This window comes from Callorhinus ursinus, unplaced genomic scaffold (genome assembly GCF_003265705.2).
Source record: "Callorhinus ursinus isolate GAN/ISIS: 27379988/994484 unplaced genomic scaffold, GSC_fseal_2.0 scaffold48, whole genome shotgun sequence".
Taxonomy (NCBI): domain Eukaryota; kingdom Metazoa; phylum Chordata; class Mammalia; order Carnivora; family Otariidae; genus Callorhinus; species Callorhinus ursinus.
In genome coordinates, this window is record NW_027397110.1 from 10,883,060 (window position 1) to 10,910,566 (window position 27,507).

The following is a 27,507-nucleotide window of genomic DNA, read 5'->3' on the forward strand; positions in this document are numbered from 1 at the left end:
GCCCTTTCTGGGCTTCCGAGTATGAATAATACAGAGGAAGTGGGGGCCAATTCTTCTGCCACAAGAAACTGCTTCCATGAGCACTTTATTTTCATCTACAGGAAATTGCTTTCATTTGTTGGGTTTCTTGCAAGGAAAGTTTCCTATCCCCCCATAGAGGGTAGGAGTACATTTAAGTCATTCATTCATTCATTCATTCATTCATTCAATAACAGCGTGCTCTCGAGTAGCTATAACTACCAGCATTTGCTGAGTGTTTGCTCTGTGGCTGTATCATGTGTTTTATTTTTTATTTTTATTTTTTTAATTTTATTTATTTGACATAGAGAGAGACAGAGAGAGAGGGAACACAAGCAGGGGGAGTGGGAGAGGGAGAAGCAGGCTTCCTGCCGAGCAGGGAGCCCGATGCGGGGCTCGATCCCAGGATGCTGGGATCATGACCTGAGCCGAAGGCAGAAGCTTAACCGTCTGAGCCACCCAGGTGCCCCTATATCACGTGTTTTATCTGCATTGCCTCATTCAAGGCACATTTAAGCCCTCTGAAGTCGGTCATTCGTCCCATTTTACAGATAGGAAAACAGAGGCTCAGCCAAGCTCATTAGCTCTCCCAAAGCCAGCCAGCCAGCAGGTAGAGGAGTGGGATTTGGAGAAAAGAGATGGGAATTCTAATCCCACGCTCCCTTCTTATTAGTCACGTTGTACCAGACATGCCCATCAGCTCGTTGAACTGAGCCTCAGTCTCCCCCTCCGGAAACTAGACGCCGACAGCTGAAGTCTGGGAGGACACGCTAGAGCCACCAGACAGATGAGGTGCCAGCGCTCTGAGGGACCACTGCACACATCCCGGGATCTCCTTCTCACTTTGCATATCCCAAAACTGGTTTTCTTCACCGCCCCCCACCCCGCCCCGGCAAAGATGAAGTTTGTGAGATTTTAAGAATCTTTCCCTGCAAGCAGGATGTCTGAACTCTCTTCGGGGACATGGAGGGTGGCATCGGTAGACCAGAGACATCTTTCTGTTCAGAGTCGGCCTCTTAAACCACATCTGCTGACTTCAACGTCTGTCCTCCTGCCCCTCCGGCAACTGCGAGAGCCGGGTGCTCGCACCCTTGGCCATGCAGCCCACGGTGGTGGTAAGTCGAGGGGCTCTGTGCTGCTCTGTCTCACCAGCCCCCTTTTCTAGGGTGGAGGATGCCTGCCATGCAAGCAATCACACCCATCTACAGCCACCAGAGTCTCGGGAGACGGCCCGGAGGTGGCCCAGCCTGGTGACATGCTTGGCCAGTCTCTTCATCTCCGTGGTTCCATTTGGAAAAGGCCTCTCGGCTTCTCACTCCGAATGGCTATCAGGTACTTTCACAGCCTGTCCGCAGGCTGCCAGGTTCCAACTCAGGCGTGCTACGTTCAGGTGCTGATGACACACTCCAAGAACACTCAGAACAGGGGACCAGGAACCAACCTCTGCATGGAGCCCATCACAGTAATGGTGACAGCCCTGACCTTTGCCCAGCACTTGACAGTTTGCAAAGCATATCCTGGGCAACATTTTGACCCTCACAGTAACTCTTTGAGAGAGCAAGCAGGGGTGTTATTATCCCCAAGTCCCCTGTGTCGGGCGGCCTGTTGTGGGCGGTAAGTCACCAGACAGGCACCAGGTGCAGGCACCAGGGAGCGCCCGCAGGGCAGGCAGGCACAGCATGAAGCCCTTGGGGGTCTACCATTTCAGGAGCAGGGAGCAGAGTAGCCTCCAATGCACTGGAGAAAGACCAGTCAGGGGGCTCAGGAGAAGAACCAGGAAGAGGGGCCTCACCGAGCAAGGAAGAGAGAAGGCCAAGAGAGAAGAGGTTGGCCATGCCAACTTGGCAGACACGCCCCACTGGAAACAGTGGAGCTGATGGCCGCAGCTGTGGCTCCTGGGTTTGAATCCCGCTCCGCTACTTCAAGCATACGATCCCGGGCATGTTGCTAAACCTCTCTGGGTCTGTTTGCTCCTCTATAGGCTGAAGCTAGCAAGGCTATCGTGAGCCTGGTGTGCTCACCGCGGGCCTGGCACATAGTGCAGTGTCCCCCATTCCTGCAGCCGAGCACTGGAGCGGACCACTGCTCCGTGGGTGACTTCTGACATGGGGGGAGACTGTTTGCAGCAGACTGTGGCAGAAGTGGTAGGTGAGGGAACGAAAGAGGGATGGGCAAGCCAAGCTCTGAAGGGAGGTGTGGGGAATGTGTCTCAAAAGCTGGGAGCCTCGTGCTTGTATGAGCAAGTGGGCAGACAGAGGAGAACTACAGAGCGGGACCCGGCCAGGACAGCAGGGGACCCAAACCCAGGTGAAGGGGCTGGCTGCCTCCCCTCTCTGAGGGTCCAGAGGTAGATCAGGACCTGAACTGCCTGGCTGGAGGAAGGAGGGGTTATTTGAGTTGGGTCTCAAAACCAGCCCAGAACTGAAACGGGCAGAGATGGATGGGAAAGGTGCCCCAGAGCACAGCCCACTCCCACTCATAGACATAACCATCTCTGAGTTCAGACGCTATTTTTGAAATGTTTATTGTTTCCTAGAAGTCTTCCTGGACTTGACTCCTAGCTCTGCTCCTGTGTGACCTCTGGCAAGTTACTTAACCTCTCTGGGCTTCAGTTTCCTCACCTGGGAAATGGGGATAGTGATGTTACCTACCTGTCAAGGTTGTTGTGAGGATGGGGTAAAACAATCTAAGAAGGAGCCTGGCACAAGGGCCAACTACTGTTGGCTCGTACCGAGACTCCTTCTAATCTGTAAGTATGCCCAGTAGACTTGGGCCATCTTTATAGAATACCTGCTTTATACCAGGCACTGGGATGTGATGCCTAGTCCCTGCCCTCAGGGGTTAGCACTCAGTAGGTGAAAAAGATGCGCTCCAATCACCACGGGCATGGAGGCTTGCTCTGTGCTTACTCGTCCAGTCCCTGAATCCTCAACACCAAAGCCCAGGATGAAGGATCTATTATTGCTCCCATGGCACTTGGCAGAGGTGTGGCAAGCTGCCCAAGGTCCCACAGCTACAAAGTGCCCAAGATTTGAACCCCAGGACTCTGGTCGAGAGCCTATGATGAATCACTGTGCTACAAACAACAATCACCACTGCTACGGGATGTACAGGACACGGGGCATAAGTAATGGTTGAGCCGAGAAAAGCACAGTGGTGGCAAACTAGGTTAGGAGGGGACAGCAGAGGCAAAGGCCCTGGGGCCGGAGAGGCAGATCCAGTTTGAGGATGGATTAAGCCAGCCTGCCCTAGACACAGAAAGGGAGCTAGGCCAAGGCCAGCTCACCAGGCCTAACAGATGTTTGGGAAAAACAGTAGGAAGTCTTTGAGGGAGTTGCAGTGGAAATACAAGATTTAGAAAGACCACTCTCTGCACAAGCATAAAAAAAAGGGGGGGGATGAGGGGCATTTTGGGTGCTGACATGGAGCCTCTCCAAAGTATATTGTTAGAAAAAGCAAAGTGCAGGAGAGTGTGTGTGACAGCTTCTATTCATAGGGGGAAGGAGGCGGGGAAGGATAAGAAAGAATGTTCATGTGCATTTGCTGCCAGGCACATAAAATATCTGAAAGGTGTAGGAAACTGTTAAGAGTGGTGGCCCCCGGGGCTGGGAACTGCAGGCTTGTGGTCATGGCTGGGAGGGAACGTTCTCTGTACCGTTCTCTTCCACCTTTTACAGTTTAAACCTAGAGAAGAGACTGTCCATTCAAAATTGGAAAGATGCCCCTGGCTGCTACGGAGGAAATGCGGTAGAGGGGGTCCAGAGTGAATGCAGGGTAGCTGTGAGAGAATGAGACTCTGGAATGCTGTTTGTGTGAGGGGGAGATGGAGAACACAGTAAGACGGGGCCTGAGCGTGCGGTGCAGCTGCCGGGATGCCCTAGAAAAGGCACTGTGTCACTCAGACAAGTGGACAGGGCAGGGTGGAGTCAGCAGAGAGGCAAAGGCACAGGGAGCAACAGGAACCAGCTTAACTTTGCCCCTAGCAGAATTTGGCCTGGGTTCAGAGTGAGCCATCTGGAAGTGGACAGAGATGCTAAATGTAGAATGTTCTAGAAAAGCAGCTCTTGGCTCCCGCGGATGAGCTATCGTGGTCTGTTAAAGGAGGCCGCGGGTGGCTCTGGAGGGATGATTTGCTCCACTTTAAATACACGCAACCGCGAAGGCCGCCCTTGGCTCCCTCCTGCAACAGGCATTTTCCCAGCTGCTGCTGCCCCCTGCTGATGGAATCAGGACATCGCAGCCTCCGTGCACTTGTGAGGCCACACAGCTCAAGGCTCCACTTTGCATTCCAGGCGCACAGGAGGTGAGTCCGTCACATTTCCTCTGCCCTTTATCGAGATGGCCACCGCCAGGCATCGCATCAGTGGAGGCATAAACAGCCAGGCCCACGTGAACAACGGAGAAACGAACAGCAAAGGTCATTACCATGAGAAGGCAGCACACCAGGAGGCAGATGAGACGCAGTGCATCGTAGGAAACTGTCAGACAGACGCCGCCGAGGCTGCATTACAGATCACCCTAAGGGGGATTCATCAGCATCCCGGTCGCTGTTAGTACGGGCTGGTGTTTAGTGAATCCTACTCCTTGTCAGGCGCTGTTCTAGACCCCTTCTGGGAGTTAACTCGGCTGATCCGTGCAGCACCCACAGGAGCAGGGATGACAAAACAGAACCTAAGAAGCAAAGCAGGATTTGAACCCAGACCGAAAGTCTGAGTCCCGGCCCTTGCAAATTTCAGTTTTAAAATCAATACTCCTTACTCATTGAGTTCACACATCAGCGGTCCTCATCCATGGATGATTTTGGCCGCCCGGGGACATTTGGCAATATCTGCAGGCATTTGGGGTTGTCACAACGAGGGAGATGATTCTGGCGTCTAGTGGGTAAAGGCCAAAGATGCTACCACACACCTGTAATGCCCAGCACAGCCCCCCACAACAGCGAATTATCCTCCAAAATGTCAATAGCGCCAAGGTGAAGAAGCCCTCATCAAAATACATAAAATTCCCCCAAATCTACTAGTCCTCTCTTTTGCATTGCCCCCCCCCCCGACATGAGGGCATTAGAGCAAATCGGCCTTATTGCATGAAACATATTCTTCTCGAGGCTTCATGCTGAATAACTCTCAAGAGGTTTTCCCCACGAATTTCCCCTAAAGCCTCTTATTTATCCAAAGGAGTTGTTTTGCACCCAACAATCCTGCTCATAATCCACCCTACAAGCGATGGGGGCTCTGAGGAGCTGCCTAAGCAGAGGAGAACCCCCTGGAGCAATGGTGGAAGGACTCGGCCACAGTGGGCACGATCGGCCCGGGCATGTGCGTGGAGTATTGCAGCTGTCTGTGGTACCAAGCCGCAGCTTGGGCGCACGCTGTGTTGTCAGGGCTGTCAGGAAGCATTCAAGCCCAGGATGATGGAACAGTCCCTGGGAACAACTTGTCAGCAGCTGCCTCCCCCCAAACCCTCGCTTCCAAATCAGCCCAAACAGCCCAGTCCCCGGCTTTGGGGAGCAGTGCTATTTAAGCCCTCCAATTCCACAGAGCCTCTGAGTCTGTGGGCTCTGGAGGTTCTACAGATCTGGAGCTGATGTACGAGGGGGTGGGAGGCAGCAGAGGACCCAGGCCACAGGCAGTCCCCATCTGAATGGCCACGGCCAACAAGCCTGTTGCCTGCACAAGAATTGGTACTCAAGAATCAGTACTTGTAGAATGAATAAATGAATGACCCGAAAGGTAAACTCTACAAGACTCCTTCCTTCACTCAGCAATATTTACCAAGTATCTCACCAGGCTGGGCACCGTTAGAGATCTTGGGAGAACAAAAGAGACCAAGTCCCTGTCCTCATGAAGCTTACCTCCTAGTGGAGGGAGACAGATACTATACAAATAACTAGTACAGGATATAATATCGGGTAGTGGGGAGTGCTATGAAGAAAGTAAAATAAGGCAAAGCGATTAAGACCAACAGATTGGGAGTGATTCTTTAAACTGGGTGCTTGGGGAGGGCCTCTCCAAGGAGATGACATTTGAACAAGATCTGAAGGTTCGAGGGAAAGAGTCATGCAGCCACGTTGAGAATAGTAACTGCAAAGGCCCTGTGTTAGGAAGGGTCTCGGGGAGTTTGAGAAACAGTAAAACAGAGAAAATGGATAAAGGTGGGCCCTACCATGACCTAAGAGCAGAGGTTCTCAAACAATAGCATGCATCAAAATCACCAAAAAGGCTTATGAATACAGACTGTGGTTCCTACCCCCAGTGTTCAGTTGGCTTGGGCGGGGCCTGGGAATGAGCATTTCCAGCAAGTCCCTGTTGGGGGGCGGGGCTGATGTTGCTAGTCCGGGAACCACAGCAAAGAGTATTTTCTCTTCGTTCAACAAATCGTTTCCCGTTCAACACTCACCACAAGCAGGCGCAGATCATTTGAGAGTCAGAGGATTTCACACAAAATCCAGATTCCGGCCTCCTCCAGAAAACAGGCCTGCAACACTGGCCAGCACTCCCACGGGACCACAGTCTGACAGAGTCACCTGCGACTCTTGTCACCCTCACTTCGTAGCCCCGAACACCAGCCCAGGGCCTGGCCTAGGGCAGGCACTCAAGGAAAGCTTATTAATGAAACTGGGAAGATTGCACCGGGAAATGGAAAAAGACATCAGTCCCAAGAACAGGACCTGAGGTCCGTTCTGACTCCAGCTGACATGTCGCAGGACCTTGGGCTGCCCATGAACCTCAGATTCTTGCCTGTTGAACGGAAGTAATGACAGTTTCCACTTCTCAGAGTCGTTGCAGCCAACAAGAGAGAGGATGTGAAGTGTTTAGCACATCCCTGGCATATGAGGCTCAATTGACATGACCTATTACTGCAAGGAACTCAATAAATTTATTCTCTAGGATGGAAGGAAGTGTGAGAGACAGCGGAGGAAGGACAGGTTCCTGTCAACACCACGGGCTTGACAATCTCCTTTTGTTCAATCCCTAGTTCCGCCATTCACTAGCTTTGTGACTCTGGGTGTCAGCCTTTTCCTCATTTGGGCCTCAGTTTCCCCATCTATCAAACAGGGATGATACAAGCCTCACAGGGGTTATTATGAATATCACATACGAACATGAAAAGAAAATTAATTAAGCCTTTACGGTGCTCAGGATGAGGCCAGTATTCATAATGTGCTCAACATATGCCAGCTTTAGCCACTACAGCAGCTCAGGGAGGGGTCAGACTAGAATTTCTCAAGGGCCCTTATGGCTCCAAAGCTCTCTGACCTCTTTAAAACCAGGGACGGTCAGGCAGCTGTCATTAGTCATTAAGAATATACAGAAGGCCCTGGGGATTGTGGAGTAAGCGGGGTAGAATTCATTATACACAGTTTAGCATCTCACCGGAAAAATCCAAAATGCTGACCCAAATCACAGAGTGGCAACCAGAGGGAGAGTGGATGTGGTGCGGAGGACAACAGCCTATGAGGGAGGTGCCATTACCCCCTTCGAGGAAATGGGGGCTCCAGAAGCCTCCCCTCAGATGTAGCTCAGTGTCTCAGCTCCATGCAGCTGCCTCGGGAGGGGACTCACTCAAGGGGTCCTCGAAGGGATTAGCAGAGTGACGATGGACAGGACAGCCTGAAGGGGGAGCAGGAAGACCAGGCAGAGGCATTCTGACTCACAGAGGCCTGAGGTGCCTGATTCAGCTGTGCATGATGTCCTCAAAAAAGAAAAGCAGGTTAAAAAGAACGAAGGAGAGGCAGAGAGGCCTCAACCATAATACCAGGAATGATTCCTAAGGAAAGAAAATTCCAGGCAACTTGCATTGTTTCACTCCAGAATCGGGACTGAAAAGTTCTTAGCAATTTGATGAGTGTGCGTGTGTTCACTGCCCTGCACGTGGCTGGCAGCCACACGAAGTCACAGAGCAGCTGAGAGAAACGCCTGGTGAAGGAGCGTTTCGTGATGGGAACCCCCGGCACAAGAACCTTCGCCCAGGGCCTACTCTTCCCTCCCAGCGCCAGCCACCCTAGAGGGGGTCAGCAGGAGTGACCTCGGGGGCGCATCTGGCCATGATGTCATCACCGTGATGGTGATAAGCCAAATCTGTCCAGATAAATTTCTTCTTTCATCCATTCGACAATCACTGTTGAGAACCTACTGTGCCCGGGGCCCCTACATCTTTCCCCTCTTGTACTCCTCAGGACAACCCCAGAGGCGGGTTCTGCTGGCCGATCTTCAAATATGAGCAAAGAGGCTCAGGGTGAGGCGACGCGCCAGGCCAAGACGGTGGGGATTTCAGCCTGGTTTTCTGACCGCCCAGCAAGAGGGACCTCCCTGGCAAGTGGGCGGAGATGGGCGCAGCCCTCCTGAGCGACGGGCAAAGTCCTGGAGGCCCGCTTTCATTCAGTAGGGCGGAGGGCGGGGGGCGGGGGAGGAGGGGGTGTCACACGTTCTCCATCGTACAAGCGAGGAAGTGGGCTCAGCGGAAAGGAGGACTTCACATTCCGGAGAGCAACCCTCGCCCGGGGCAAAGTTTACTTGCTCTCCCTTTCGTTCACAGACATCACTATAAACACGGTCCTATTTTAGATCTTACAGCGCATAATGTCGTTGGGCTTTTTAAAAAATCGGACTTCCCTGCGGGATGTGGGGCAGGAACCGGATTTCTTGATGCACCAACGCGGCTTTGCTCCCAGGTGCCCGCGAACTTGAGCCATAAGACTCTCTGCGAAGTAACCGGCTCACAGATCCGTGTCGGCAACTGCGGCCTCGTTACTGCGCAGGCGCCGCTGCAAACTCCCGCGCGCCCGACCGGCTCCTCGTGGGCGAACTCACTTCCGAAACGGCGGGGGGGAACGGCGAATCCCCCTTCCACCCGCAGATGGTCCAAGCCAACTTCTGGCCAATCAGAAAGCTTCTCTTATCACTGCTTCTGGCTACCGAGACTGGAGCTTCATTCCCGCGAACTTTCCGGCGGCCCGGGGGCGGGAGTAGTAATGATTGACATCTCGCGTAACCATTCGTCAAGCGGGATGAGCTTGAAGCGCAAATACCACTAAGAACTGTCCGTCAAGGGAGGCCTGTTAGCGCCGCCCCCTCCTCCCACTGGCCTCCGAGAGCCTTCGGGGCGGGAGCTTTTGGTGGCAGCCAATCGCGGGTCAGCGGGGAGGAGGAGGAGGCGGGGCAGGCGGGCGCAGGGTGAGCGGGAGCGCCTCTGGCACTGTGTTTGGGTTGGGGCTGCAGGCTTGCGGGGTCACACTTCTCGGTCCCACTGCCGAGGCTGGGCTGGGAACGGGAGCCGCGTCGCCTCGCTCGCACCTCCAAGGCCGTCTTCTGAGGCCTTGAGCCGAGCCCCATCTGGCGCTCCTCCGCGCCCCCGCCCCAGTCCTAGCGCCCGATAGCCGCCCCCAGCCCAGCCCAGCAGGTCCGGGCCCCATTGTCCCTGTTCCGACCGCGGCCACAGGCCCCTTGAGCCTCTCCTCTCCCCACTTACCTTCCCAGGCAAGCCCCCCAACGCCTCTAGCAGCCGCTCTTCCCTTCTCTCGTCCGCGGAGGTGGTTGGTTACCATGGTGAAGCTGGCGGCCAAATGCATCCTGGCAGGTGAGTTTGAAATTTACATTCTCCGGAGTCCAGAGACTTCGTAAGTTATTGAGAGCTTTTGTTCTCCTAAATTGCCTACCCTCTTTCCCTTTTTCGTCTCTTCCAAAAGCGAGTTAATGTAATTACTGATAGAGTAAACTCCATTAGGGTGGGAGAATTATCTTCCAGAGCACATTTGTAGCTCCCCCTGACTTCCCCACTCCCTGCCATACTCTGAGACCACCTTCACCAGTTTTTGAGCTGTGTTCAGGAGGAATAGACTCGTTAAAAAAAAAAAAAAAAAGTCAGGCTAAACACACCATAAGTGTTTCATGTAAATCATGTGCTGTATCCCAAAGTCAGGTATCACTGACTTTGGAAGTCTTTACTTGTGGGATTTTTTTTCCTGACCCCACCCCCTCTGATAACAGGGATTGGAGACAGTAATGTACAGTTGGCCAGAGTTTGCAACAGGCCCATGTGTGTTGTCTTTAAGAGCCAGAGTTACTGTGCCGCCTCACACTCAGGAGGACATGAATATTGAATCCCCCAAAGGCAGTAATCTTCGTTTTGTTGACTCCTATATCTCAAGCATCCTGAACAGTATCTGGAACCCAAGAGGTGCTCAGTAACTGTGTGTGGAATGCATGACAATGTGGCATTCACATTTGTGGTGTTCCCTTTATTTGCCTGCACGTTTAGGAAAATATTTGCCTGAGTTTTGACCTGGGGCCCCTGAACATAGATGTACTTTATTGAGTCCTTAGTGCATATGCCAGTCATGGGTACTTCATTCAGTCCCCTCACCATAGCACACTGGAATAGGTGCTGTATTGTTCTGCTCTACTGAGGCACTCTTGTCCAAGGTCACCCCCCCCCCCACCCAGCGAAGGAAAGTCATAGGCAGGATTTCAGCCCCCTGACCTGCCCAACTCCAAAACTCTTCACTTCTGTTACCGTTGAACCCCGCGCTCTCTCCAGGGTTCCCTGACCAGCTCAGGAAAGAAATGGTAAGAAACTATATAGAGGAAAAAGAGATGCCTTTTTGGCTTCCTCTCATCCAGACTGAAACTGATGCTATTTTTAATGGCTTTTCTAATTTGAAAATAAAAGGGCCACACAGAAAGATGACTGACAATAGTAACTCAGATCATACTGGAGCAAAAAAAAAAAAAAAAAAAGATCAGTCGTTCTCAGGAGAGGTCTCCAGTTTCCAGAGCCCAGGGAAGGTAGTATTGTGTAACAAAAGTAATCCAGCTGTTCCTCTGATCGGCTCTGTCATCTTGGACACAGCACTTCTCTGAGCCTCAGTTTCCTTGCAGATAAGGTGAGAGCGTTTTTTATTTTCTGAAGTTGTACGTTTTCTTATGTGCGCTTCTCTCTCTTAACTGTTCTTTCTCTTATTCTTCTTTCTCTTATCTCTTAATTCAACTTCCATCATGGGACTCACTCACCGAGCACCTTCTATGTGCCAACACTGTACAGGAACCCTCAACACAGGTATCTCAGTGAATCCTCACAAGAACCCTCTTGGATCAGTATTGTTGTCATCCTCATTTACAGCTGGGGCATCTGAGGCCCAGAGAGGTTAAGACACTAGCCCTGGGTCGCACAGCTGGATGCAGCAGAGCTGGCATCCAGACCCCGGTGAGCTGATTTCCAGGGCTTTGTTTTTAGCCCCCCAGCTCTACTTGCCTCAAGCCTCAAGTGTAGAGGCTTTGCCCCTCTTTATGCGCACTCCCTCAGGCACTGTTTCACCTGATTTCAGCCACTGCCTGAGTAAGTGATTCTTGAACTCCAGTCTAGTCCTCAACTGCAGCCTCCTTTCAGGGCCTTGAGGGCATTTCCTCTTGGAAGTTTCCAGAAACCAAAAAGACCTCAGCACAATGAATCAGGTTCCTACCCCCCCCCCACCACCCACCAAGTTCTCGTTCTCCACACCACCACCCCCCCGCACGCACTCCCCTCACTGGTTTTATTTTCCCTTTCTCTTCCCAGGCCTACTGTTTAAATTGAGTTTATCTGTCTTTTTTCTCTCCTATAACTGGTCATCGATACTCAATTCAAGTGCTCATTCATTCAACAGATGTTTATTGAGCACCTGCTCTGTGTGAGTCACCATGCAAGGTATAGCGGGAATACAGGGATGAACCAGGCCAGCCCCTACACTCGTGGCAGTGCTGAGATTTGCAGAATAATTTATAATCGAACGAAAACACGGATAGAATGCCCTTTGTGTGCCAGATACCAGAGAAATGCCTCAAGGCATAGCTGCTAATTGTTCTGGCTCAGATGAGGAGATGAGGAGGGACTGCACCCTTGGCATTTATCTGTTTTATTTACTTAAAAATCACTTAAATATAACTTCAGAAATGTCAGGTACTGCACATATTAGCTCATTAAATCCTCCTAACAATTCTACGAGACAGGTGCTATTCTTCCCTTTGTGCAGAAGTGGTAACTTGAGGCTCAGAGGGAGATCGCTGACTCAAGGTCACATAGCTAGTAAGTGGCACAGCTGGGGTGTGCCCTAAGTACCACAGTTTACTCCCCCTTGATGGAAGTGGGGATGATAATAGTGCCTCGCCAGAAGGTGGCTCCGACATCAAGTCTAAGGCTACCAGCAGTGAGCCTCCCAGGTAAAGGCAAGAGGGAGGGATGGCCTTCAGAGGCAGTGGCGAAAGGACACGGAGCTTTGCCGGGCAGAGAATTTGGACTTGGGCGGGGAGACCTGGAAGGAAGTTACCTTTGAGGGTTTCTCCAAGGGCAAGGGAGTAGGAGTGTAGGGTCCAGATTCGGTGTAAGGGATAGTTAGAGAGCTATTTGGAGGTGGATTCAGGGTTGACAGTAGAGAGGGTTACACAGTAGAAGGTATCTTCCTCATGAGGGCGTGACAGGATCAAACACTATCTTGGGAAGGTCCATCTATTGGTGCCGACAGCGGGGGTAGAACAAAGAGAAAAATGAAAAGCAGAGCGGGGCAGGTGGGGAGTCCTTCAGGCAAGACCCAGTCAAGAAAACAGAAAATAACATTAGGCATTTTATTACACGGAATTGGTTCAACGGTTCCGTTTCTCCAAATGGAGGAGAACTGGAAAAGCAAGAAGAAAACATGGAGGTGACACAGAAGTGGTAGATAGAGGTTGGGTTATCAGAGGCTTGAGGAAGAAGCCCACAGAGCTGGGATCCAGATTCCTGAGGAGGGGGCACAGCTCTGCTGGGATGGGACCTCAAGAATTCGGTCACCCACCACGTGATGCCACGGATCACTAAGCCCCATTCCCCACTGGCAGGGAGCTGGGCCCCGTGTTCAGGCAAGACATGACCAAATCCATTCCAGGCCATGCTGAGGGTCTGGGTTTTGAGACCATTCTTGCTACCAGTGCAACAGAAGTCAGGGTCCAGGCAAAAAAGCAGAACCTGCCTTAGGTACTACACCGGTGAGAATTCATGCAGGATGTCCATCAAACAGGTACTGGAGGCCTGGGAGGATGAAGGGACATCAAAAGTTCAGGAGGGCCCTGGGGAGCCGCGATGCAGATCTCTGAGAAGGGGGCACTGCCCCGCGATGCTGGCATCTCTGAGAGGGAATAATAGAAATACAAATACAAAATATCTGGGAATACAAAACAAACAAACTGGAGAGAAGTTAGGATCTGCTGCTGGGGTGAAGGCCATTGCCAGGGTACTGCTAAGGGACACAGCAGGCAGGTGGGAAAGGGGCAAGCCCATCCCCCCTCTCCCAGCTGCCAGTCTTTTTCTAGAACTCGCACTGGCAGAGCCGGACAGGAAGCCCCTGGCAAAGGAGACGCATGTCTGCAGAGTCCCTGCTCCCACATCACAAGGCAGGGCACAGAGCCCAGGTTGAGGTATGAGGTAACTCGTGCAGTGTCAGCAGTGACAACAAAGGCCACGCGGGCTTGAGACTCAGCAAAGGACATCAGGAGTGGGGAGGAGAGCGCAGGGCGTGGGAGGAGTGGGGACATGCGGTCAGAGGTGACTGGGTACAGCTGGGAGGTGTGGGCAAATGGAGATGGAAGCAGAACCAGTGAGATGGGTGAGCAAGAGCACTTGGGACCTGGGGGTGCGACACGAGCCTGGCTGTCAACAAACAGATTGGGTGAAGGCCCAGCATTCTAGCGGAACCATCCACAGGTTGTTGGAGATATAGACAAAACATGGGAGAGAGATCCTGACCCAAGAAGTGACAGGGGAAAGAGACTAAACGGGACAGCAACTGGGAGCAGAGGGCCAAGGAGAGACCCACAGGAGTGCCCACATTTCGGAGGTGGGAGAACCAGACCAGTGCCAGGACACCAGGGCCACGGAGCCAGGGGGCTCGGGAAGGAGGGGGCTGCTTTGGGCTGACTCATCCTTCAGAGATGTCAAGGAGCAAGAGAACTGAGAAAAAGCCATCAGATTTGGCAATTAGGAGGTCACAGGTGACCTTGCATCGTGCCTTTGCAGGCGTCACCATGTCTGTCCAGCAGTGCCCCTCCCTGCCGTCACCCCAGGCTCAGTCCCGCCCCGGGGGAGTCTGCCTCGCTGATGAAACTGCTCCTTCGTTTCTTTCCTCGATGCACCCTCAGACGCTTTGGTTCTCAGCGTGTGCTATTTGCCTTTGCACTTGTCATCGTGTTGCTCCGCAAATGTGTTTATCAGTATTTCTCTTCCCTCTGCTGGATCCCTCCTCAGCCGGCACACGAGGCTTTCCGTAAGCGTGGGTGACTCTGACTGATAGTCGGAAGAAAGATTTATGAAATTAACTAGAACAAATAAATCTGTGGGGAATTTCACGAGCAGGAAGAGCCAATTTCCAACTGGATTCGGAAGCAAAATTGGAGTCCGGAGGGTGGATGCAGTCAGAGCCCAAGAAGGAGAGTAATACACTCTGTTTGTTTGGAGATGGATGGGTACCCGGCCACAGTCCAGCCCGCCGTCGCCCCTGATGGCAGGCGAGGCTGCAGTGATGGAGGCCTGGGGGGCAGTGTTAGAGATGGGTCAGGAGTGTCCCCGAGCTCTAGGAGAGGAGTGGGGTCTGGCGGGGAGAGTGAGATGTTGGAATTCTGGGCCAGTTACCCAGCTTTCTCTGAGCCTCGGACTCTTCATCTGCCAAATGAGGTTATTGACGGTGATGGTAGGGGGTAGGGGCTGGGAAGGAGGGACTCTCGTGTGTGATTCCCTTCTAAGTCATGACGGTAAATAGAAAAGCAAGACTGAATAGCTCACTCAGTCCCGGAGGAGTTCACAGGAAATGAAATGCCACAAGTAGTCAAGTAATTGTCTCTCAAGAGAAAATTATAGGTGGGGAAAGTCAAAACTGAAAAGTGAACAGAGCAACAGGCTGTGGAGAAGTCAAGTGAAGAGGCGCATGGGGGCCGACTGTAAGCAGCGAAGGTGAGGTGATCACACCAAAGGATTCAAGTCAGAGGCCCTCGAGTGCAGTGGCGGTTTTGCTGAGGGGCCAGGGGGTGAGAGAGCAGAAAACAGGTGTTCTGAAGGAGCGTCCGTGTCAGACCCATGGCCCAGAAGATCTTGCAAATGAGAACAGCGTGGAGTCACAGGAAGCCAAGCAGAGCCATCTATGGGAAAGGTGGTGCGCACAGAGGGATTAGGGCTGGGCATGGAGAGCCCGCAGCATCCTTGGGGGCAGGGGAGGACCTCCAGATTAAATCGCTCCTGACAGTCTTGCGAAAGGTCCAGATCTCAGACTGAAACTATGCCATAAACCTTTAGTTTGGAGATACCAATTTATGGGGCTGTGGACTCATGAAGGAAGGCCAGGGAGATAAACCCCCGTAGGTATAAGGCAAGCTGGAGGAAACGGCGGCCGTTGCGGATAGACGAGGAGCGGCCCCTGGGAAGGTGGATCCGCAGTGGTCTCAGGCACAGGGAAGGCGGGAGCAGAACGTTATCTTTTGGAAATGGATTTCAGGTTGATGAATTTAGCACCTGATCTCTTGCTTCCTGTAAATACAGAAGCCCTCCCAACTTCCACCCCGCCCTGTCCTAAAAGAAGCGTGCAGGGACCCAAGTATGGAAGCTCTAAACCCGAATTGGTTGTTAGGCAGGTGAGCCCCATAAGACTGAGCCTGGTCACACCCCTTTACCTTCAAGACTTCAAAGTAAATTCAAGTTTGAAAGTGAGAGTTTTTCCCCATGGGGTGTGTTCAGTGGCAGATGTTAGTTCTGTTTCTAGTGCTCGAAATCCCCTCTTAAGCTCTGTTACCTTCTGGGTCGGTTCTTTTGGATGAAAGAATTACCCTTGAAGAAACGCGACTAGGCTTTGAAGATTGCTCTCCTGGACCCGTGGCCCCACCAGCCACCTCACACAAGCCCCCAGGAGAATCAAGTACATTTTCTCTGAAAAGTCATTGAAGTTTCTGGTTTCTAGCTAGCGTTGTGGAGTGCGAGATTGTCCAGTCAGATCAGGAGGGCAATGATGATTTTCTTCTCTGACCTCACAGGAGACCCAGCAGTGGGCAAGACCGCCCTGGCGCAGATCTTCCGCAGTGACGGGGCCCATTTCCAGAAGAACTACACCCTGGTGAGATGTGGGAGTCGTGGGCTGGCCGAGGCTTAAAGAGCAGGAGCCGTCCCCTAACCCTGAGGGAGTGACTTTCCAGAATTTCTTAAGGAGCCCTAAGAGAGCATGGCCACATGGAGAGCATTTTTCCACAAGCCACAGGGCACAAGGCTGTCTGTGGAACAGACTGGCTGGCTGGTGTTCGGCTTGGTCCCCATGTACCACTCCTTGTGGGCAGGGAGCTGGACGAGGCTAGTCGGTCCTGTCTGACTTCACCAACAACAAATCCAGAACATAGTGCTTGTACCTTCTGGGCATCGGGTGTTCGTTGTGTCCTGCAACACGCCTCTTGGGACCCTCTGACGTGCACGCTCTCGGTTTTCCCCCCGCAGACGACAGGGGTGGACTTGGTGGTGAAGACGGTGCCAGTTTCTGACACGGGGGACAGTGTGGTAAGTGGTGCCCTTGACCCCGGAGAGCTCAGTGCTCCTCCAGCTGGGCCCAGAGTCCCCATGGTCAGTGTCATGCTCCCTAAGAGGGATGCGATGCAAGGATTTGGCCTAGGCTTTTCTGAGCACTTGGGAAGCGTCGCTGACCCAGGCCGAAGGAGAGGGAGGAGGAAGAGAGGGATGGGGGCCCTGTGCTCACAGAACTGGCGTAGTATCAGGGTTCTTAACCCGGGTCCCTTTTTTGGAATCCATAACTCTGGAAATTGAATTGCAAGGCATTACGTTTGTAGTACCGTCCTGGCGAGAAGGTTGAAGAATCACCACCTTCTTAAAGAGATCCATGAAAAAACACAACTTTAAGTACCCCTGATGCAGGCAGAAATGAGCGCAGGTTACAGCACTGACCTTCAGACAGCGGGTGCCGGGGTCAGAAGCCAGCCAGGAGGCATCCAGTGCCCAGGGGAGCCAAAGGGGGGGGGGACTTCCCAGAGCAGCAACATCGGGGAGGGGCCCTCGCATGGGCTGGCTGAAGTTGGGTCGAGGGGCAGGAAGGCTCCCCTCCACCATCGGGGCAGGGTGGCAGGCTGTCCTACTTTAAAATGCCTTCTCCAGGCCTCCTCAGTGACCTGCTTTAAAAAGAATTGTTTTAAGATTTGAAAATCAATTTGGTTAACAAAGTGCAGAATGACCTTTTGGAAACCAGAGCACTTGTCAGCCTGTTTAGCATTCTGTTCTGCCAGGTGGGAAGTCAGCTTGTTCCTGGTATTTTTGCACTCGGGGTTAGGAGGGGTGAGCTGCCGCACAGAAAGTGCTAGTTGGTGTGGTGAACCATTGCGCTGCCTGTCTCTGGCTCTTGAGATCCTTCCTTTCCCCCATCATCTTCCCTGAGCCTCGGGGAAGAGAGAGAGGCTCTGTGGAAATGGGTGTATCTCATCCCAAGACAGGTCTGCAGGGAGCCGAGTGTCACCTCGGGGACTCGCAGCCAGCGATTTCCCTACATGTAGACTTTCTCGGGACATGCCTTTCTGGTTCTAGGAACTCTTCATTTTTGACTCTGCCGGCAAGGAGATGTTTTCTGAAATGCTGGATAAACTGGCAAGTAGCGTGCGATCTTTTTCCTAACCACCACCTTCCACCACAGAGTTTCCCCTTTCGATGCTCTCCCAGAAATGTCACTGCAGTCTGGCTGCCAAGAGAAGCTACCATGGCTGAATTCTTTCAGGGGCAGTCCTCCCAGCCTTGGGACTCACGGCCCCTTGGCCAGGAGGACCGGCTCGTGCACGTGATTCCCCTCCCCCAGCTCTGGAATGGCCAGGTTCCAAATGTGCCCGAGCTGTGTGACTCAGTCCCCGCAGCGCTCTGGGCCCCCCTGCTTTCACCAGCTCCCTCCGGATGGTGCACAGTCAGCACTCCCCAACCTCCTAGGACTGAAGCAAACATTTCCTTCCCCTCTAGGGGGCACCCTGGAGGCCCCATAGCAAGGCTCACCTTCCCCTCCCACCTCCTGGGCCCAGCCTGGGGTTTGCTCTGGGACCTGCGCGTGCGGCCGCCCGGGGCTTCTCTGGCCCACCCAGCCATCCTCACAGGATCCAGCTCGCTGTTCCTTCCAAGGTAACAGTTCCGCTAATCTGGGCCAGTGAGCTAATTAGAAGGTTTGAGCCCTCCAGAGCCCTCCCCTGCCTTTCCAAGAACGGCTACATTTTAATAGAAACTCTTTTCTGCCCCTTTTTTGTTGTCTAAGAGAAATAGATGTAATGACGGTCATTTCTCATGGGCTTGGCTTCACACATCCATCTGTGATGCTTACAACGTGCCCGCTGTGTGCATGGCCTCTCACTGGGCAAGGCCCTACTGGGCAGAAGGGTGTGTCTGGGCAAGCCAGAGCAGTACCGATCAGCCCACCCCCTGCTCCCAGCCAGGCCCTGACGCTGGGTTCCTGCTCTGGCTCCAGCTTGATCCCTGGCCTCTCCTGGGTCCTCTCACTGAGGCCTAGGGGGAGGAGGTGTCCCCTGCATGCACAAAGGAGAGGTCATTGTGGTTCTAGCAAGAGTTCTTGAGTTAGTCTGCAGAGTGAAGCTGTGTATGTCGGGGGTGGGGCGTGTTCATCAGTTCGGTCCAAGTGGCAGCATAGCCTTGGGGTACAGTGAGCCCTCCAGAGCCAATCCTAGACCAGCCTTCCAAGGACAACTGGAGGGAAAAGGATTCCTCCCCACACTGTGGGAGGTTACTGACACACCAGAAATAAACCAGGCTGTAATTGTGTAGGATGGGGGTTCCCGGCGACTGGGGCCTGGCAAGAGCCTCGTATACTGGGACAGGCATCACAGCCTCTGAGCAGGGCCATCCTGTGGCCTTGTGCCATGTGGCAGGATGTCCCAGGACTCTGAGCAGCCCCTGAAGGCCACAGCCCCTGAGAGCAGAGCCCTGCTTCTTAATTGGGACAGCGAGCCCTGTCCAGTTGTCGGTCTGGTTTGGATTAGGGCTGATACACTGCAGGAGAAGCAGAAAGTGCTCGTTGCATTTTGAGAAGCCAGCCCTTATTAAGAAGATGCCAGCAAACAAGCTTCCAGGGGCTGGCTAATGGAAGAAAGGATGCTCTTTTAGGCCTGCAAAGCAGAAAAACATAATAACTGGCATACGAGGGGGCCCTCGAGAGGAATGTGACGGAGAATGAATGAATGAAACCAGTGGCAGGCAAAAGCATTTCTGGGTAGGAAAAGCCTCAGTCCTACCCGTTTTTAAAGCATGTCTGATCTGGGCAAGTCAGTTACCCTCTCTAAGCTCAGTAGGGATATTGAGACCAGCCCTGCAAAGTTGGGAGGTTTCTCAGCCACGCATAGCACACTGCCCAGCCGGCAGCCTGGCGCAGAGGTGAGCCCCTGCCTTTGCCTTCAGCCCAGCCCTCCCGTTGGTGCCTGTGGGGGAACAGGTTCCTGACTCCCATTCCCATTATAGTTTTTCATCCCCCCCCCCATCGCTTCCCTCAGAAGGCCAGCCTAGAAATCGCTTTCACTGTTACTGATGTGCTCATGCTGTCCCCCTGGCACAGTGGGAGAGTCCCAACGTCTTGTGTCTCGTCTATGACGTGACCAACGAACAGTCCTTCACCAACTGTAGCAAGTGGCTGGAGAAGGCTCGGTCACAGATTCCAGACACCTCCCTCCCAGGTAGGAGCTGCCGTCGGCTGTGGGACTTCCAGCACCTCTGCCCTCGAGTTCACGAGCTCAAGGTCATTGCAGAGGTGGCTACGGGTAGAAAAGGGGGTGCGGTGTCCCCGGCTTAGAGTATTGTGGCCTGCATTGTACAGTGACTCTGCCTCTTAGCGGCCCCGGAAACCTCAGTGAGTTACCACACACCCCTCTGTGAGTCTGTAAAATGGGCACAATGATGCCCGCCCCCCCTCCCTGCCGCAGGGGCGTGGAGAGGAGACTCGAGAATAATATGGGGAGGGTGCTGTGATATGAATGAGTTTTTATTTCTGAAAGCTAGCCCCGGGGATGAATTCCTCATTTTCTCCTGTATGTGGGGCGCAAGTAAACATTCAAGTCCTATTGTCACTTCTGAATGCTTTAAATCAGTTTATTTTTCATCCCTATGTGAGATCAACAAATTCCCCTCATTAGAGACCAGGGAAAGCGATCTCCAGAGACGAGCTCAGAAATTAGCTGCAGCTGATGCAGCTGGGAACGGCTCTAAATTACCTCTGAGTCCCTGACTCTGAGCCCAGTCCTTAGATTAGTATTAATGACCATTTTTAACGTTTGCTCCATGTGCTAGGAATTATCGCAAATGCTCACATAAATTTGGCCCTCGCCTTGCAGCCTGAAGGAGACAGGGCAGACAGATCTGCGTGAAATCTGGAAAAAGGGCCGAGCAAAAGCTGCATGTGAAAAGCAAAGCCCGCCGCGGGGGGTGGGGGGTAGGGGAGGAGCCCTGGAGCCTCTCCCTCTCTCTCCCCCTGCCCCCCCCCGTGCTCAGCACCTCGAATCGGGCGGCCTCTCCCCGACAATGTTTTATACCCCTCAAAATTAGCGTGCTTGCTCTTTTATCTCTCCAGCGATCTCCCCAGGCTGCCACAGTTAAATGCGATGCTCTGGTTGTTTCTTTCGAGTAGGTGTGCTAGTGGGGAACAAGACAGACCTGGCCGGCAGACGAGCGGTGGATTCAGCTCAGGCTCAGGCATGGGCCCTGGGCCAAGGCCTGGAATGTTTTGAAACATCCGTGGTAAGTAGCTCTGCTCACTCCGGAGCCAAGTCTGGAGTGGGCCTCTGCTGGAAGTGGTCTTTCACATGACCTCACGGGCATCGAGTTGTTCTCCCACCATATGCAGAGTCTCATTTGGAACTGACGTGCACATTCTTAGTCCAAGATGCTTCTCGATATAGCAGAGTCACTCGCGTACTTACAGTAAAGCAGATCAGCCGGCCAGCGCCGACGTAGTTGTATCTCAATTAATGAGAAATACAAGTGCATCGGGTTCGACTGTCGCGACCCTTGGCATTCGCATGAGATAGGGTGGGTTACAGTGCCGTTGGAGCATTATCTCACGGGTCCCCCAGTCAGTACCGTGACCCTGGGCGCTGGTCCCATAATTCCCATTTCCGTGTTGAGAAGGTGAAGTGACTTGCCCAGGGTCACATGACTAGTGAAGAGTTGAGCCAGGGAGTATGATCCCTGGCTCCCTGTCCCACCTTGCCACAGCCCCAGGGTGATGCCCGGCCACAAAGTACCCTCCTTAGAGTCAGCAGGAGCCCTTGGGAAAGGGGACAGCCAGCGGGATTTGCTACTGCCACCCTCAGTGCGCTGTCTCACGATTCTGGCTGTCCAGCTCTGGGGTACCCCCTTCCTCTGTTCGAGACCTTTTAGGTCCCAGCCTCCCCACAGCCAGGTGCAGGCGTGCGACCCCATCTGCACCAATCAGACACGCTCGTCTCAGACTTTCCAGAAGGGAGTAAAGTGACAAGCTGCCCCCTGCAGGAGCAACCCAGAAGCATCCATTGTAGCCCCAGGGGCCAGCGCGCTGGCTGCAGTGCCCGTCCCCGGGGTTGCTGGGGAGACTTGCCAGCCAGAAACACCCATGGTTGTCACTTGGACCTCACTCCTGGCCTTGTGCCCCCCTGCCCCCCGGGCCTGATTCTTTGACCCTCCGAAAGAGTCAGTGGGCTAGTTAAGAAATAGCCTGGAGGTAGGTGGTTTTCTACTCAAGCTGCAGACGTTTCCATTGTTGCATTTACAAAACTTGGCAAATGTTGCTGTTCAATTGCTGTGTGGATGTGAACTTTTTGAAATCCCCCAAAAGTGGCGTGTTTTCTTGGGACAGTATAGCGGGTAGAGGCCAACACTGGCGGCTGAGGGTGAGGCGCAGAACTAGTTGTGGGACCCTTAGCGTGTTCATCAACATGCTGGTGCCTCAGCCTCCTCACCTGTAAAATGGGAATGAGAAAATACATTCCTCATCGAGTGAGAAATGTGAGAATTCAGTCAGAGGGTAAATGGGAAAACATCAGCACAAAGTCTGGTACATAGTGAACAATAAATGTTTGCTTTTGATGTATGACCATTCCCCCAGCAATTTTCTTTATACTATTGTCACTTAAACGTTTTGTATTCATAGATTATACAAAGATAGATGTCGCTCTTGCCTCCGGCCCGATGATCACAAATGCTAAACTAGCAAAGTTCACGGTTATGGGACAGACGGCTTCTCCTCTTATAACGCGGCGTGCCTTTGAGCCAAGCGTATGCTGTGCTACCCACATCAAGCCATACTTTACTACTCCCTCTACCTCCATTCATATTTGTGAAATTGCCTCCCCACCCCAGTACCCCATGGTCCCCAGAACTCTTGATAGAGCTCAAAACTTAACGCCCACCCCCAACACATTAGTCATCACAGGCCCCTCGGCTGTGCGCTTCAATTCTGTGTAGGTGTTTGTTGCTACGCTAGTAAATTACGCTGGAGGAGGCTGCAGTTAAGCACTTGGTATTAACTGTGTAAGTTAACTAGTCCCCCGAGTTGATGATGCTAACAGAAGCACCACTGGCAGCTCGGTTAAGAAAGCTGTAATGAAAAAGGAAATATCACCCAACGCTGCCTGAGACGCAGCCAATCCTTGACACCTAGCGCCCGGCTCTGCCCTCCTGACTATGCGGCAGCCGCGGTCCTGCAGACCAGGAGGGGCCCACGTGGTCATCTGACCTTCTCCCTTCGCTCTTCATTCCATCTCCAGAACTCACTCGTCTCAAAACTGGAACTTGGCACCCTTCGATGCACCTTCACCCGTCTCCCCCACCACCCCTGGCAACCATCAGTCTGCTTTGTGTTTCTAGGATTAGGGTGTTTTTAGGTTCCACGTATAAGTGAGAATATGCGGTATATTTCTTTCTCTGTCTGCCTGGTCTCACCAAGCATAACAACCTCAGGCGGCATCCACATTGTCACAAATAGCCGGATTGTCCCACTTTTCGTGGCTGAATACTAGTCCATCATGTCCATAATGCATCCCAACCACCGTGTCTTTAATTCATCCGTTGATGGACACTTCGGTTGGTCCTGTGTCTTGGCCTTTGCAAATAATGCTGCAGTGAATGTGGGGGTGCGGGTATCTCTTCAGGGTAGTGATTTCATTTCCTTTGGCTGTTTACCCAGATGTGGAGTTGCTAGATTATATCGTAGCTCTGTTTTTAACATTGTGAGGCACCTCCATATGGTTTTCCACAGCAGCTGCACCAGCTTGCATTCCCACCAACAGTGCACAAAGGTCCCTTTTTCTACACATCCTCGCCGACATTTGTTATCTCTTGTCCTTGGGGTAATAGACATCCTAACAGGTGTGGGGTGACAGCTCATTGTGGTTTTGATTTGCATTTCCCTGCTGATGAGTGGTGTCGAGCACCTTTTCATGGGCCTGGTGGCCGCCTGAATATCCGTTTTGGAAAAATGTCTATTCGCTCCTCTGCCCATTTTTTAAATCAGATTATCGATGTTTTTGCTGTGGAGTTTCCCAAGTTCCTTACATATTTGGAATATTAACCCCTTCTCAGATGTGTGGTTTGCAGATATTTTCTCCCATTCCCTAGGTTGCCTTTTTGATTTTGTTGAAGGTTTCTTTCACTGTGCGGAAGCCTTTTAGTTTGATGTAGTCCCATTTATTGATTTTTGCTTGTGTTGCTTGTGCTTTTTGCTGTTATATCCATAAAATCGTTGCCAAGTTCCATGTCCAAGAGCTTTTCCCCAATGTTTTCTTCTAGGAGTTTTATGGTTTCAGGTCTTAAGTTCAAATCTTGAATCCATTCTGAGTTAATTTTTATGAATGGTATAAAATAGGGGTCCAGTTTCATTCTCGTGCATATGAATCTCCGGTTTTCCCAACATCATTTATTAAAGAGGTTAGCTTTTCTCCATTGAGTATTCTTGGCTCCCTTGTCAAATACTAGTTGCCCATGTAGGCAGGGGTTTATTTCTAGGATCTCAATTCTGTTCCTTTGGCTTTTGTGTCTGTTTTTATACCAGGACCATTCTGTTTTGATGACTATGACTTTATAATATAGTTTGAAATCAGGACGTGTGATGCCTCCAACTTTGTTCTTCTTTCTCAGGATTGCTCTGGCTATTTGGCGGGTTTTGTAGATCCTCTTGGACTTTTTTAAAGATTTTATTTATTTATTTTAGAGAGAAAGAGAGCGTGAGTGGGGGGAAGAGGAAAAGAGAGAATCCCAAGCAGACTCCACACTGAGCGCAGAGCCCAATGTGGGGCCTCGATCCCTGAGATCATGACCTGAGCCAAAATCAGGAGTCAGACATTTAACTGACTGAGTCACCCAGGCGCCCCCCCTTCTTGGACTTTCTAATACCCCTTGATATTTGACATTTTCAGACCAAAAAATTAAAAAACATTTTTTAAGCATGTTAAAAAAAGTTTATTACTGTAGGACAGTATTAAACACAAGCAAATTCAAGAAGGATCTGTGGGGAGGACTCCTCTTGCAGCAGGGTGAGGGAAGGGAACTGACCGTTGTTGAGTGCCTCCTGTGTGCTACATATCTGCAGACATTATCTGCTGAAGCTTCTAGCAGCCCTACAAGACAGCCAGTGCTATCGCTGCCCTACAGATGACGAGCAGACTCAGAAAGGATGTGTGGCTCTCTCTGGTTGCCCAGCCTGTGAGCAGCCAAACCAGGAATAGAAAGCTGGTCTAAGCTTGAGAACCTTCTAGAAGTAGCTCTGGCCTCCCACAGAACCTACTTTGGGACTCTCAGGGGCAGAATTCTAGGCCAGATTGAGCGCTAGTCTGAGAGCCTGTTCTAAGGATCTTTTCACACAAAGCAAACGTACTCTATAGTATGTCAGTGAGATTATGATTAGTCATTTAACAAAAGGATTCCTGTCATTGGCAAACTCTCTTAATGCATTCAGGAAATGATTCAGTTTACATCTGCTACTTCAGGAGTGCTCCATGGCATATATAAAGGCTCATCTCCACTGAATTCTTTACTTTTTATGTTGTGTTCTCCCCAGATCTTGCTTTCAGGAGCTTTCAAATTCATTTGGAAATCCTCGTGTGTGTCCTATGCAGACCTCATTCTCTGTCTACTCATTATTTAACTATGCTTTCAACTGGTGTAACATTCTTTTTTAGAGAGGGAGGAGGGGAAGGGGCAGAGGGAGAGGAAGAGAATCTTAAGCAGGCTCCATGCCCAGTGCAGAGCCTGACACAGGGCTCGATCCCACAACACTGAGATCATGACCTGAGCGGAAATCAAGAGATGCCCAACCGACTGAGCCACCCAGGCGCCCCCAGGGTAACATTTTACTATTGACATTGGCGTTGCCTGGGACATTATGTTCTGTACGACCAAATGTGCCTTGCGGATGTGACTGAGTTAGTTCTCTTCTGTCTGACTGGGGAGCTGATGGTCCCCGGCAGTCGTGCACTTAGTGCAGGTGCTCGTCTCGCTACAAACTGTCCCCTCGTTCCTCAGCAGCGCCACCTCTGTTTCTGCTCTTGGCTAACTTGTCCTGTTTCCTCTTGGCATTTCCCTTGTGAGAAAGTCCAGGTAACGTTCTCCATGAGAACCGGTTTCTGTCGTGTGTTTCTGTCCCCCCAGCTGGCAGGGTGGAAAGGCTGCTCTTCTCCAGTTGGGGAACTCAAATCCTAGGCTGGGCTCTGTGCACCCCAGCTGTGCCACTGAACCCCTGGGCCGCAGGCTGCTCACCTGCAAAGCGAGGGCACTGAGCTCGATGACTTCAGGACATTCTGCAGTTTGGAAATCCTTCCCTTTTGCTGGGGTATATTATTGCCTCTTGTCAAGGCTGCCCTTTTGCCAGCTCCCAAAGATTGTCTGAAGACGGCTTCTTGTGCGTGCACAGCTTGAGCCTCTCTGCTCAAAGTAGCAGGTTCTTTCTTCTGCCAACTTACTTAAAAAATATATATATACACACGTGCACACAGAGAGTGAGAGAACACTAGCTGAGTTGAGAGGCTACCATTTTCCTTCCCCTAGAGCTTGGCCATGCTCACCCTGGGGGGCCGGTTCTTCCCACCCCGTAGAGAACACCTAGGGCCAGTTCCAGAACTTGTCTAATCTCTCAGAGAACAGGAAGTCCTTTGGGCACCTTTAGTCACAAAATACTCATCTCAGTTATGAAGATGCACCGTGCTGGGTGCCTGAAAACTCCTCACCACTTCCGGTCAGTGCCCCCTCCCACAGCTGCTGTGGGAGGCAGGGCCAGGCTGGCGGTCCTTGGTCCTGTACCTGCCCCTCCCCTCCCCCCCAGCCCGCCGCCTGCGGGAGAGGGAGCTCAGGGGGAAGCTCAGGCAGCTGGGCCGGGACCTGCCGCAGCCCCTCTGGACTTGCCAGGTGTCTCAAGCCGGCGCCCTGGGAGTGCTTCCACGATGCCCCCTCCCTGGCCCATTGGCAGAACCTTCCCCTGCAGCTCACAGGTCACCCCTCCTCTCCCCTCCTGCAGCCTTGATTCCTGGCCCTCGGTTCTGGCTGGGGCCCATCCCCCCTCCTGGAGCCCGTCCCTGCCGAGTCCCTTTAGGGCAGCTCCAGGCTGGCTCTCCTGGCTCAGCCGTCAACACCGCCAGCCCCGGGCCAACCTCGACGTTCCCCAGGCCTGGCTCCAGCACTGGCCTGAGCCCCTGGGCCTCGGGTTTTTCTTGGAGCCTCCCATGAGCTCGAGGTGAGGGAGAGGCTCCCCAGGCAGGGGTGTGTGCCACGGCTCTGCCCAACTCGAGGTCAGGGTGGGCCCATCCCATCTGGCCCTCCCTCCAGAGTGGGGCGGGGGGAGTCCTTGCCATCTGTTATTTTGCATTGACCTTTGAGGGCCCTAGTGAAAACTAAGCCGAGAAGAGTCTCCCTGTAACATCCCATCACACGTGGGGCAAGCGTGGCTGAAAGCCCAGGCTCTGTAGAAACATCCAGGTGCAGACCCAGCTCCACCACTGACAGGCGTGAGGCTTTTGGCAAGTTACTTAACCTGTCCATGTCTCAGTTTCCTCCTTGTACCAAGGGCGCGGTAGTAGCCAGCCGCACTGGTGTGCGGGCCAAAGGAGGCCGAGCGTGTGTGGCCCCTGACGCGAGGGGAGCGTGAGTCCTGAGGAGGCGGTAACACCACGGGCTTCTTCACCTTGCCTCTGCAGAAGGAGATGGAAAACTACGAAGCCCCCTTCTACTGCCTGGCCAAGCAGTTTCACCACCTGTACCGGGAGAAGGTGGAGGTTTTCCAGGCGCTGCTGTGAGGACCTGGGGCGGGCAGTGCCCCGCGACGGCACAGCGCCACTGGGGAGCGGGCGGGGACTCGGGCTCCTCGGGGAGGAGAGAAGCTGGAACTGCCTCGACAGCTTCCAATGTATCCTGACAGCTTTAAATAAAATGAGAAGATGTAGGAGCCGCCACTCTTTCCGTTCTTGGCCGGGGCGGCCCTGGTTCCGTCTTGCCCCTTGGCTGCCAGTT

The 27,507-nt window shown here is 52.6% G+C and overlaps 1 protein-coding gene across 2 annotated transcripts; it reads left to right on the forward strand.

Moving 5' to 3' along the window:
* The first annotated feature begins 9,094 nt into the window (after window positions 1–9,094).
* IFT27 (intraflagellar transport 27) lies at window positions 9,095–27,442 on the forward strand. Of its 2 annotated transcripts, XM_025882186.2 has the most exons (9): window positions 9,095–9,191; window positions 9,495–9,594; window positions 16,041–16,120; window positions 16,492–16,551; window positions 17,584–17,643; window positions 18,004–18,159; window positions 19,598–19,715; window positions 20,663–20,772; window positions 27,195–27,442. In XM_025882186.2, the coding sequence occupies exons 2-9, from the start codon at window positions 9,561–9,563 to the stop codon at window positions 27,291–27,293; spliced, it is 717 nt and encodes a 238-aa protein (XP_025737971.1). In that variant the 5' UTR covers window positions 9,095–9,191; window positions 9,495–9,560; the 3' UTR covers window positions 27,294–27,442. The 2 variants fall into 2 exon arrangements, with proteins under 2 accessions (XP_025737971.1, XP_025737972.1); XM_025882187.2 differs by lacking the exons at window positions 9,095–9,191; window positions 18,004–18,159 and having other exon boundaries at window positions 9,198–9,594.
* The last annotated feature ends 65 nt before the right edge of the window (window positions 27,443–27,507 follow it).

Coding starts and splice junctions, on each gene's coding strand:
- IFT27 (XM_025882186.2), top strand. CDS start 9,561: ATGGTGAAGCTGGCGGCCAAATGCATCCTGGCAG. Junction 18,160..19,597: donor AGCTCGCTGTTCCTTCCAAG/GTAACAGTTCCG, acceptor CCCCTGGCACAG/TGGGAGAGTCCCAACGTCTT. Junction 20,773..27,194: donor AATGTTTTGAAACATCCGTG/GTAAGTAGCTCT, acceptor TTGCCTCTGCAG/AAGGAGATGGAAAACTACGA.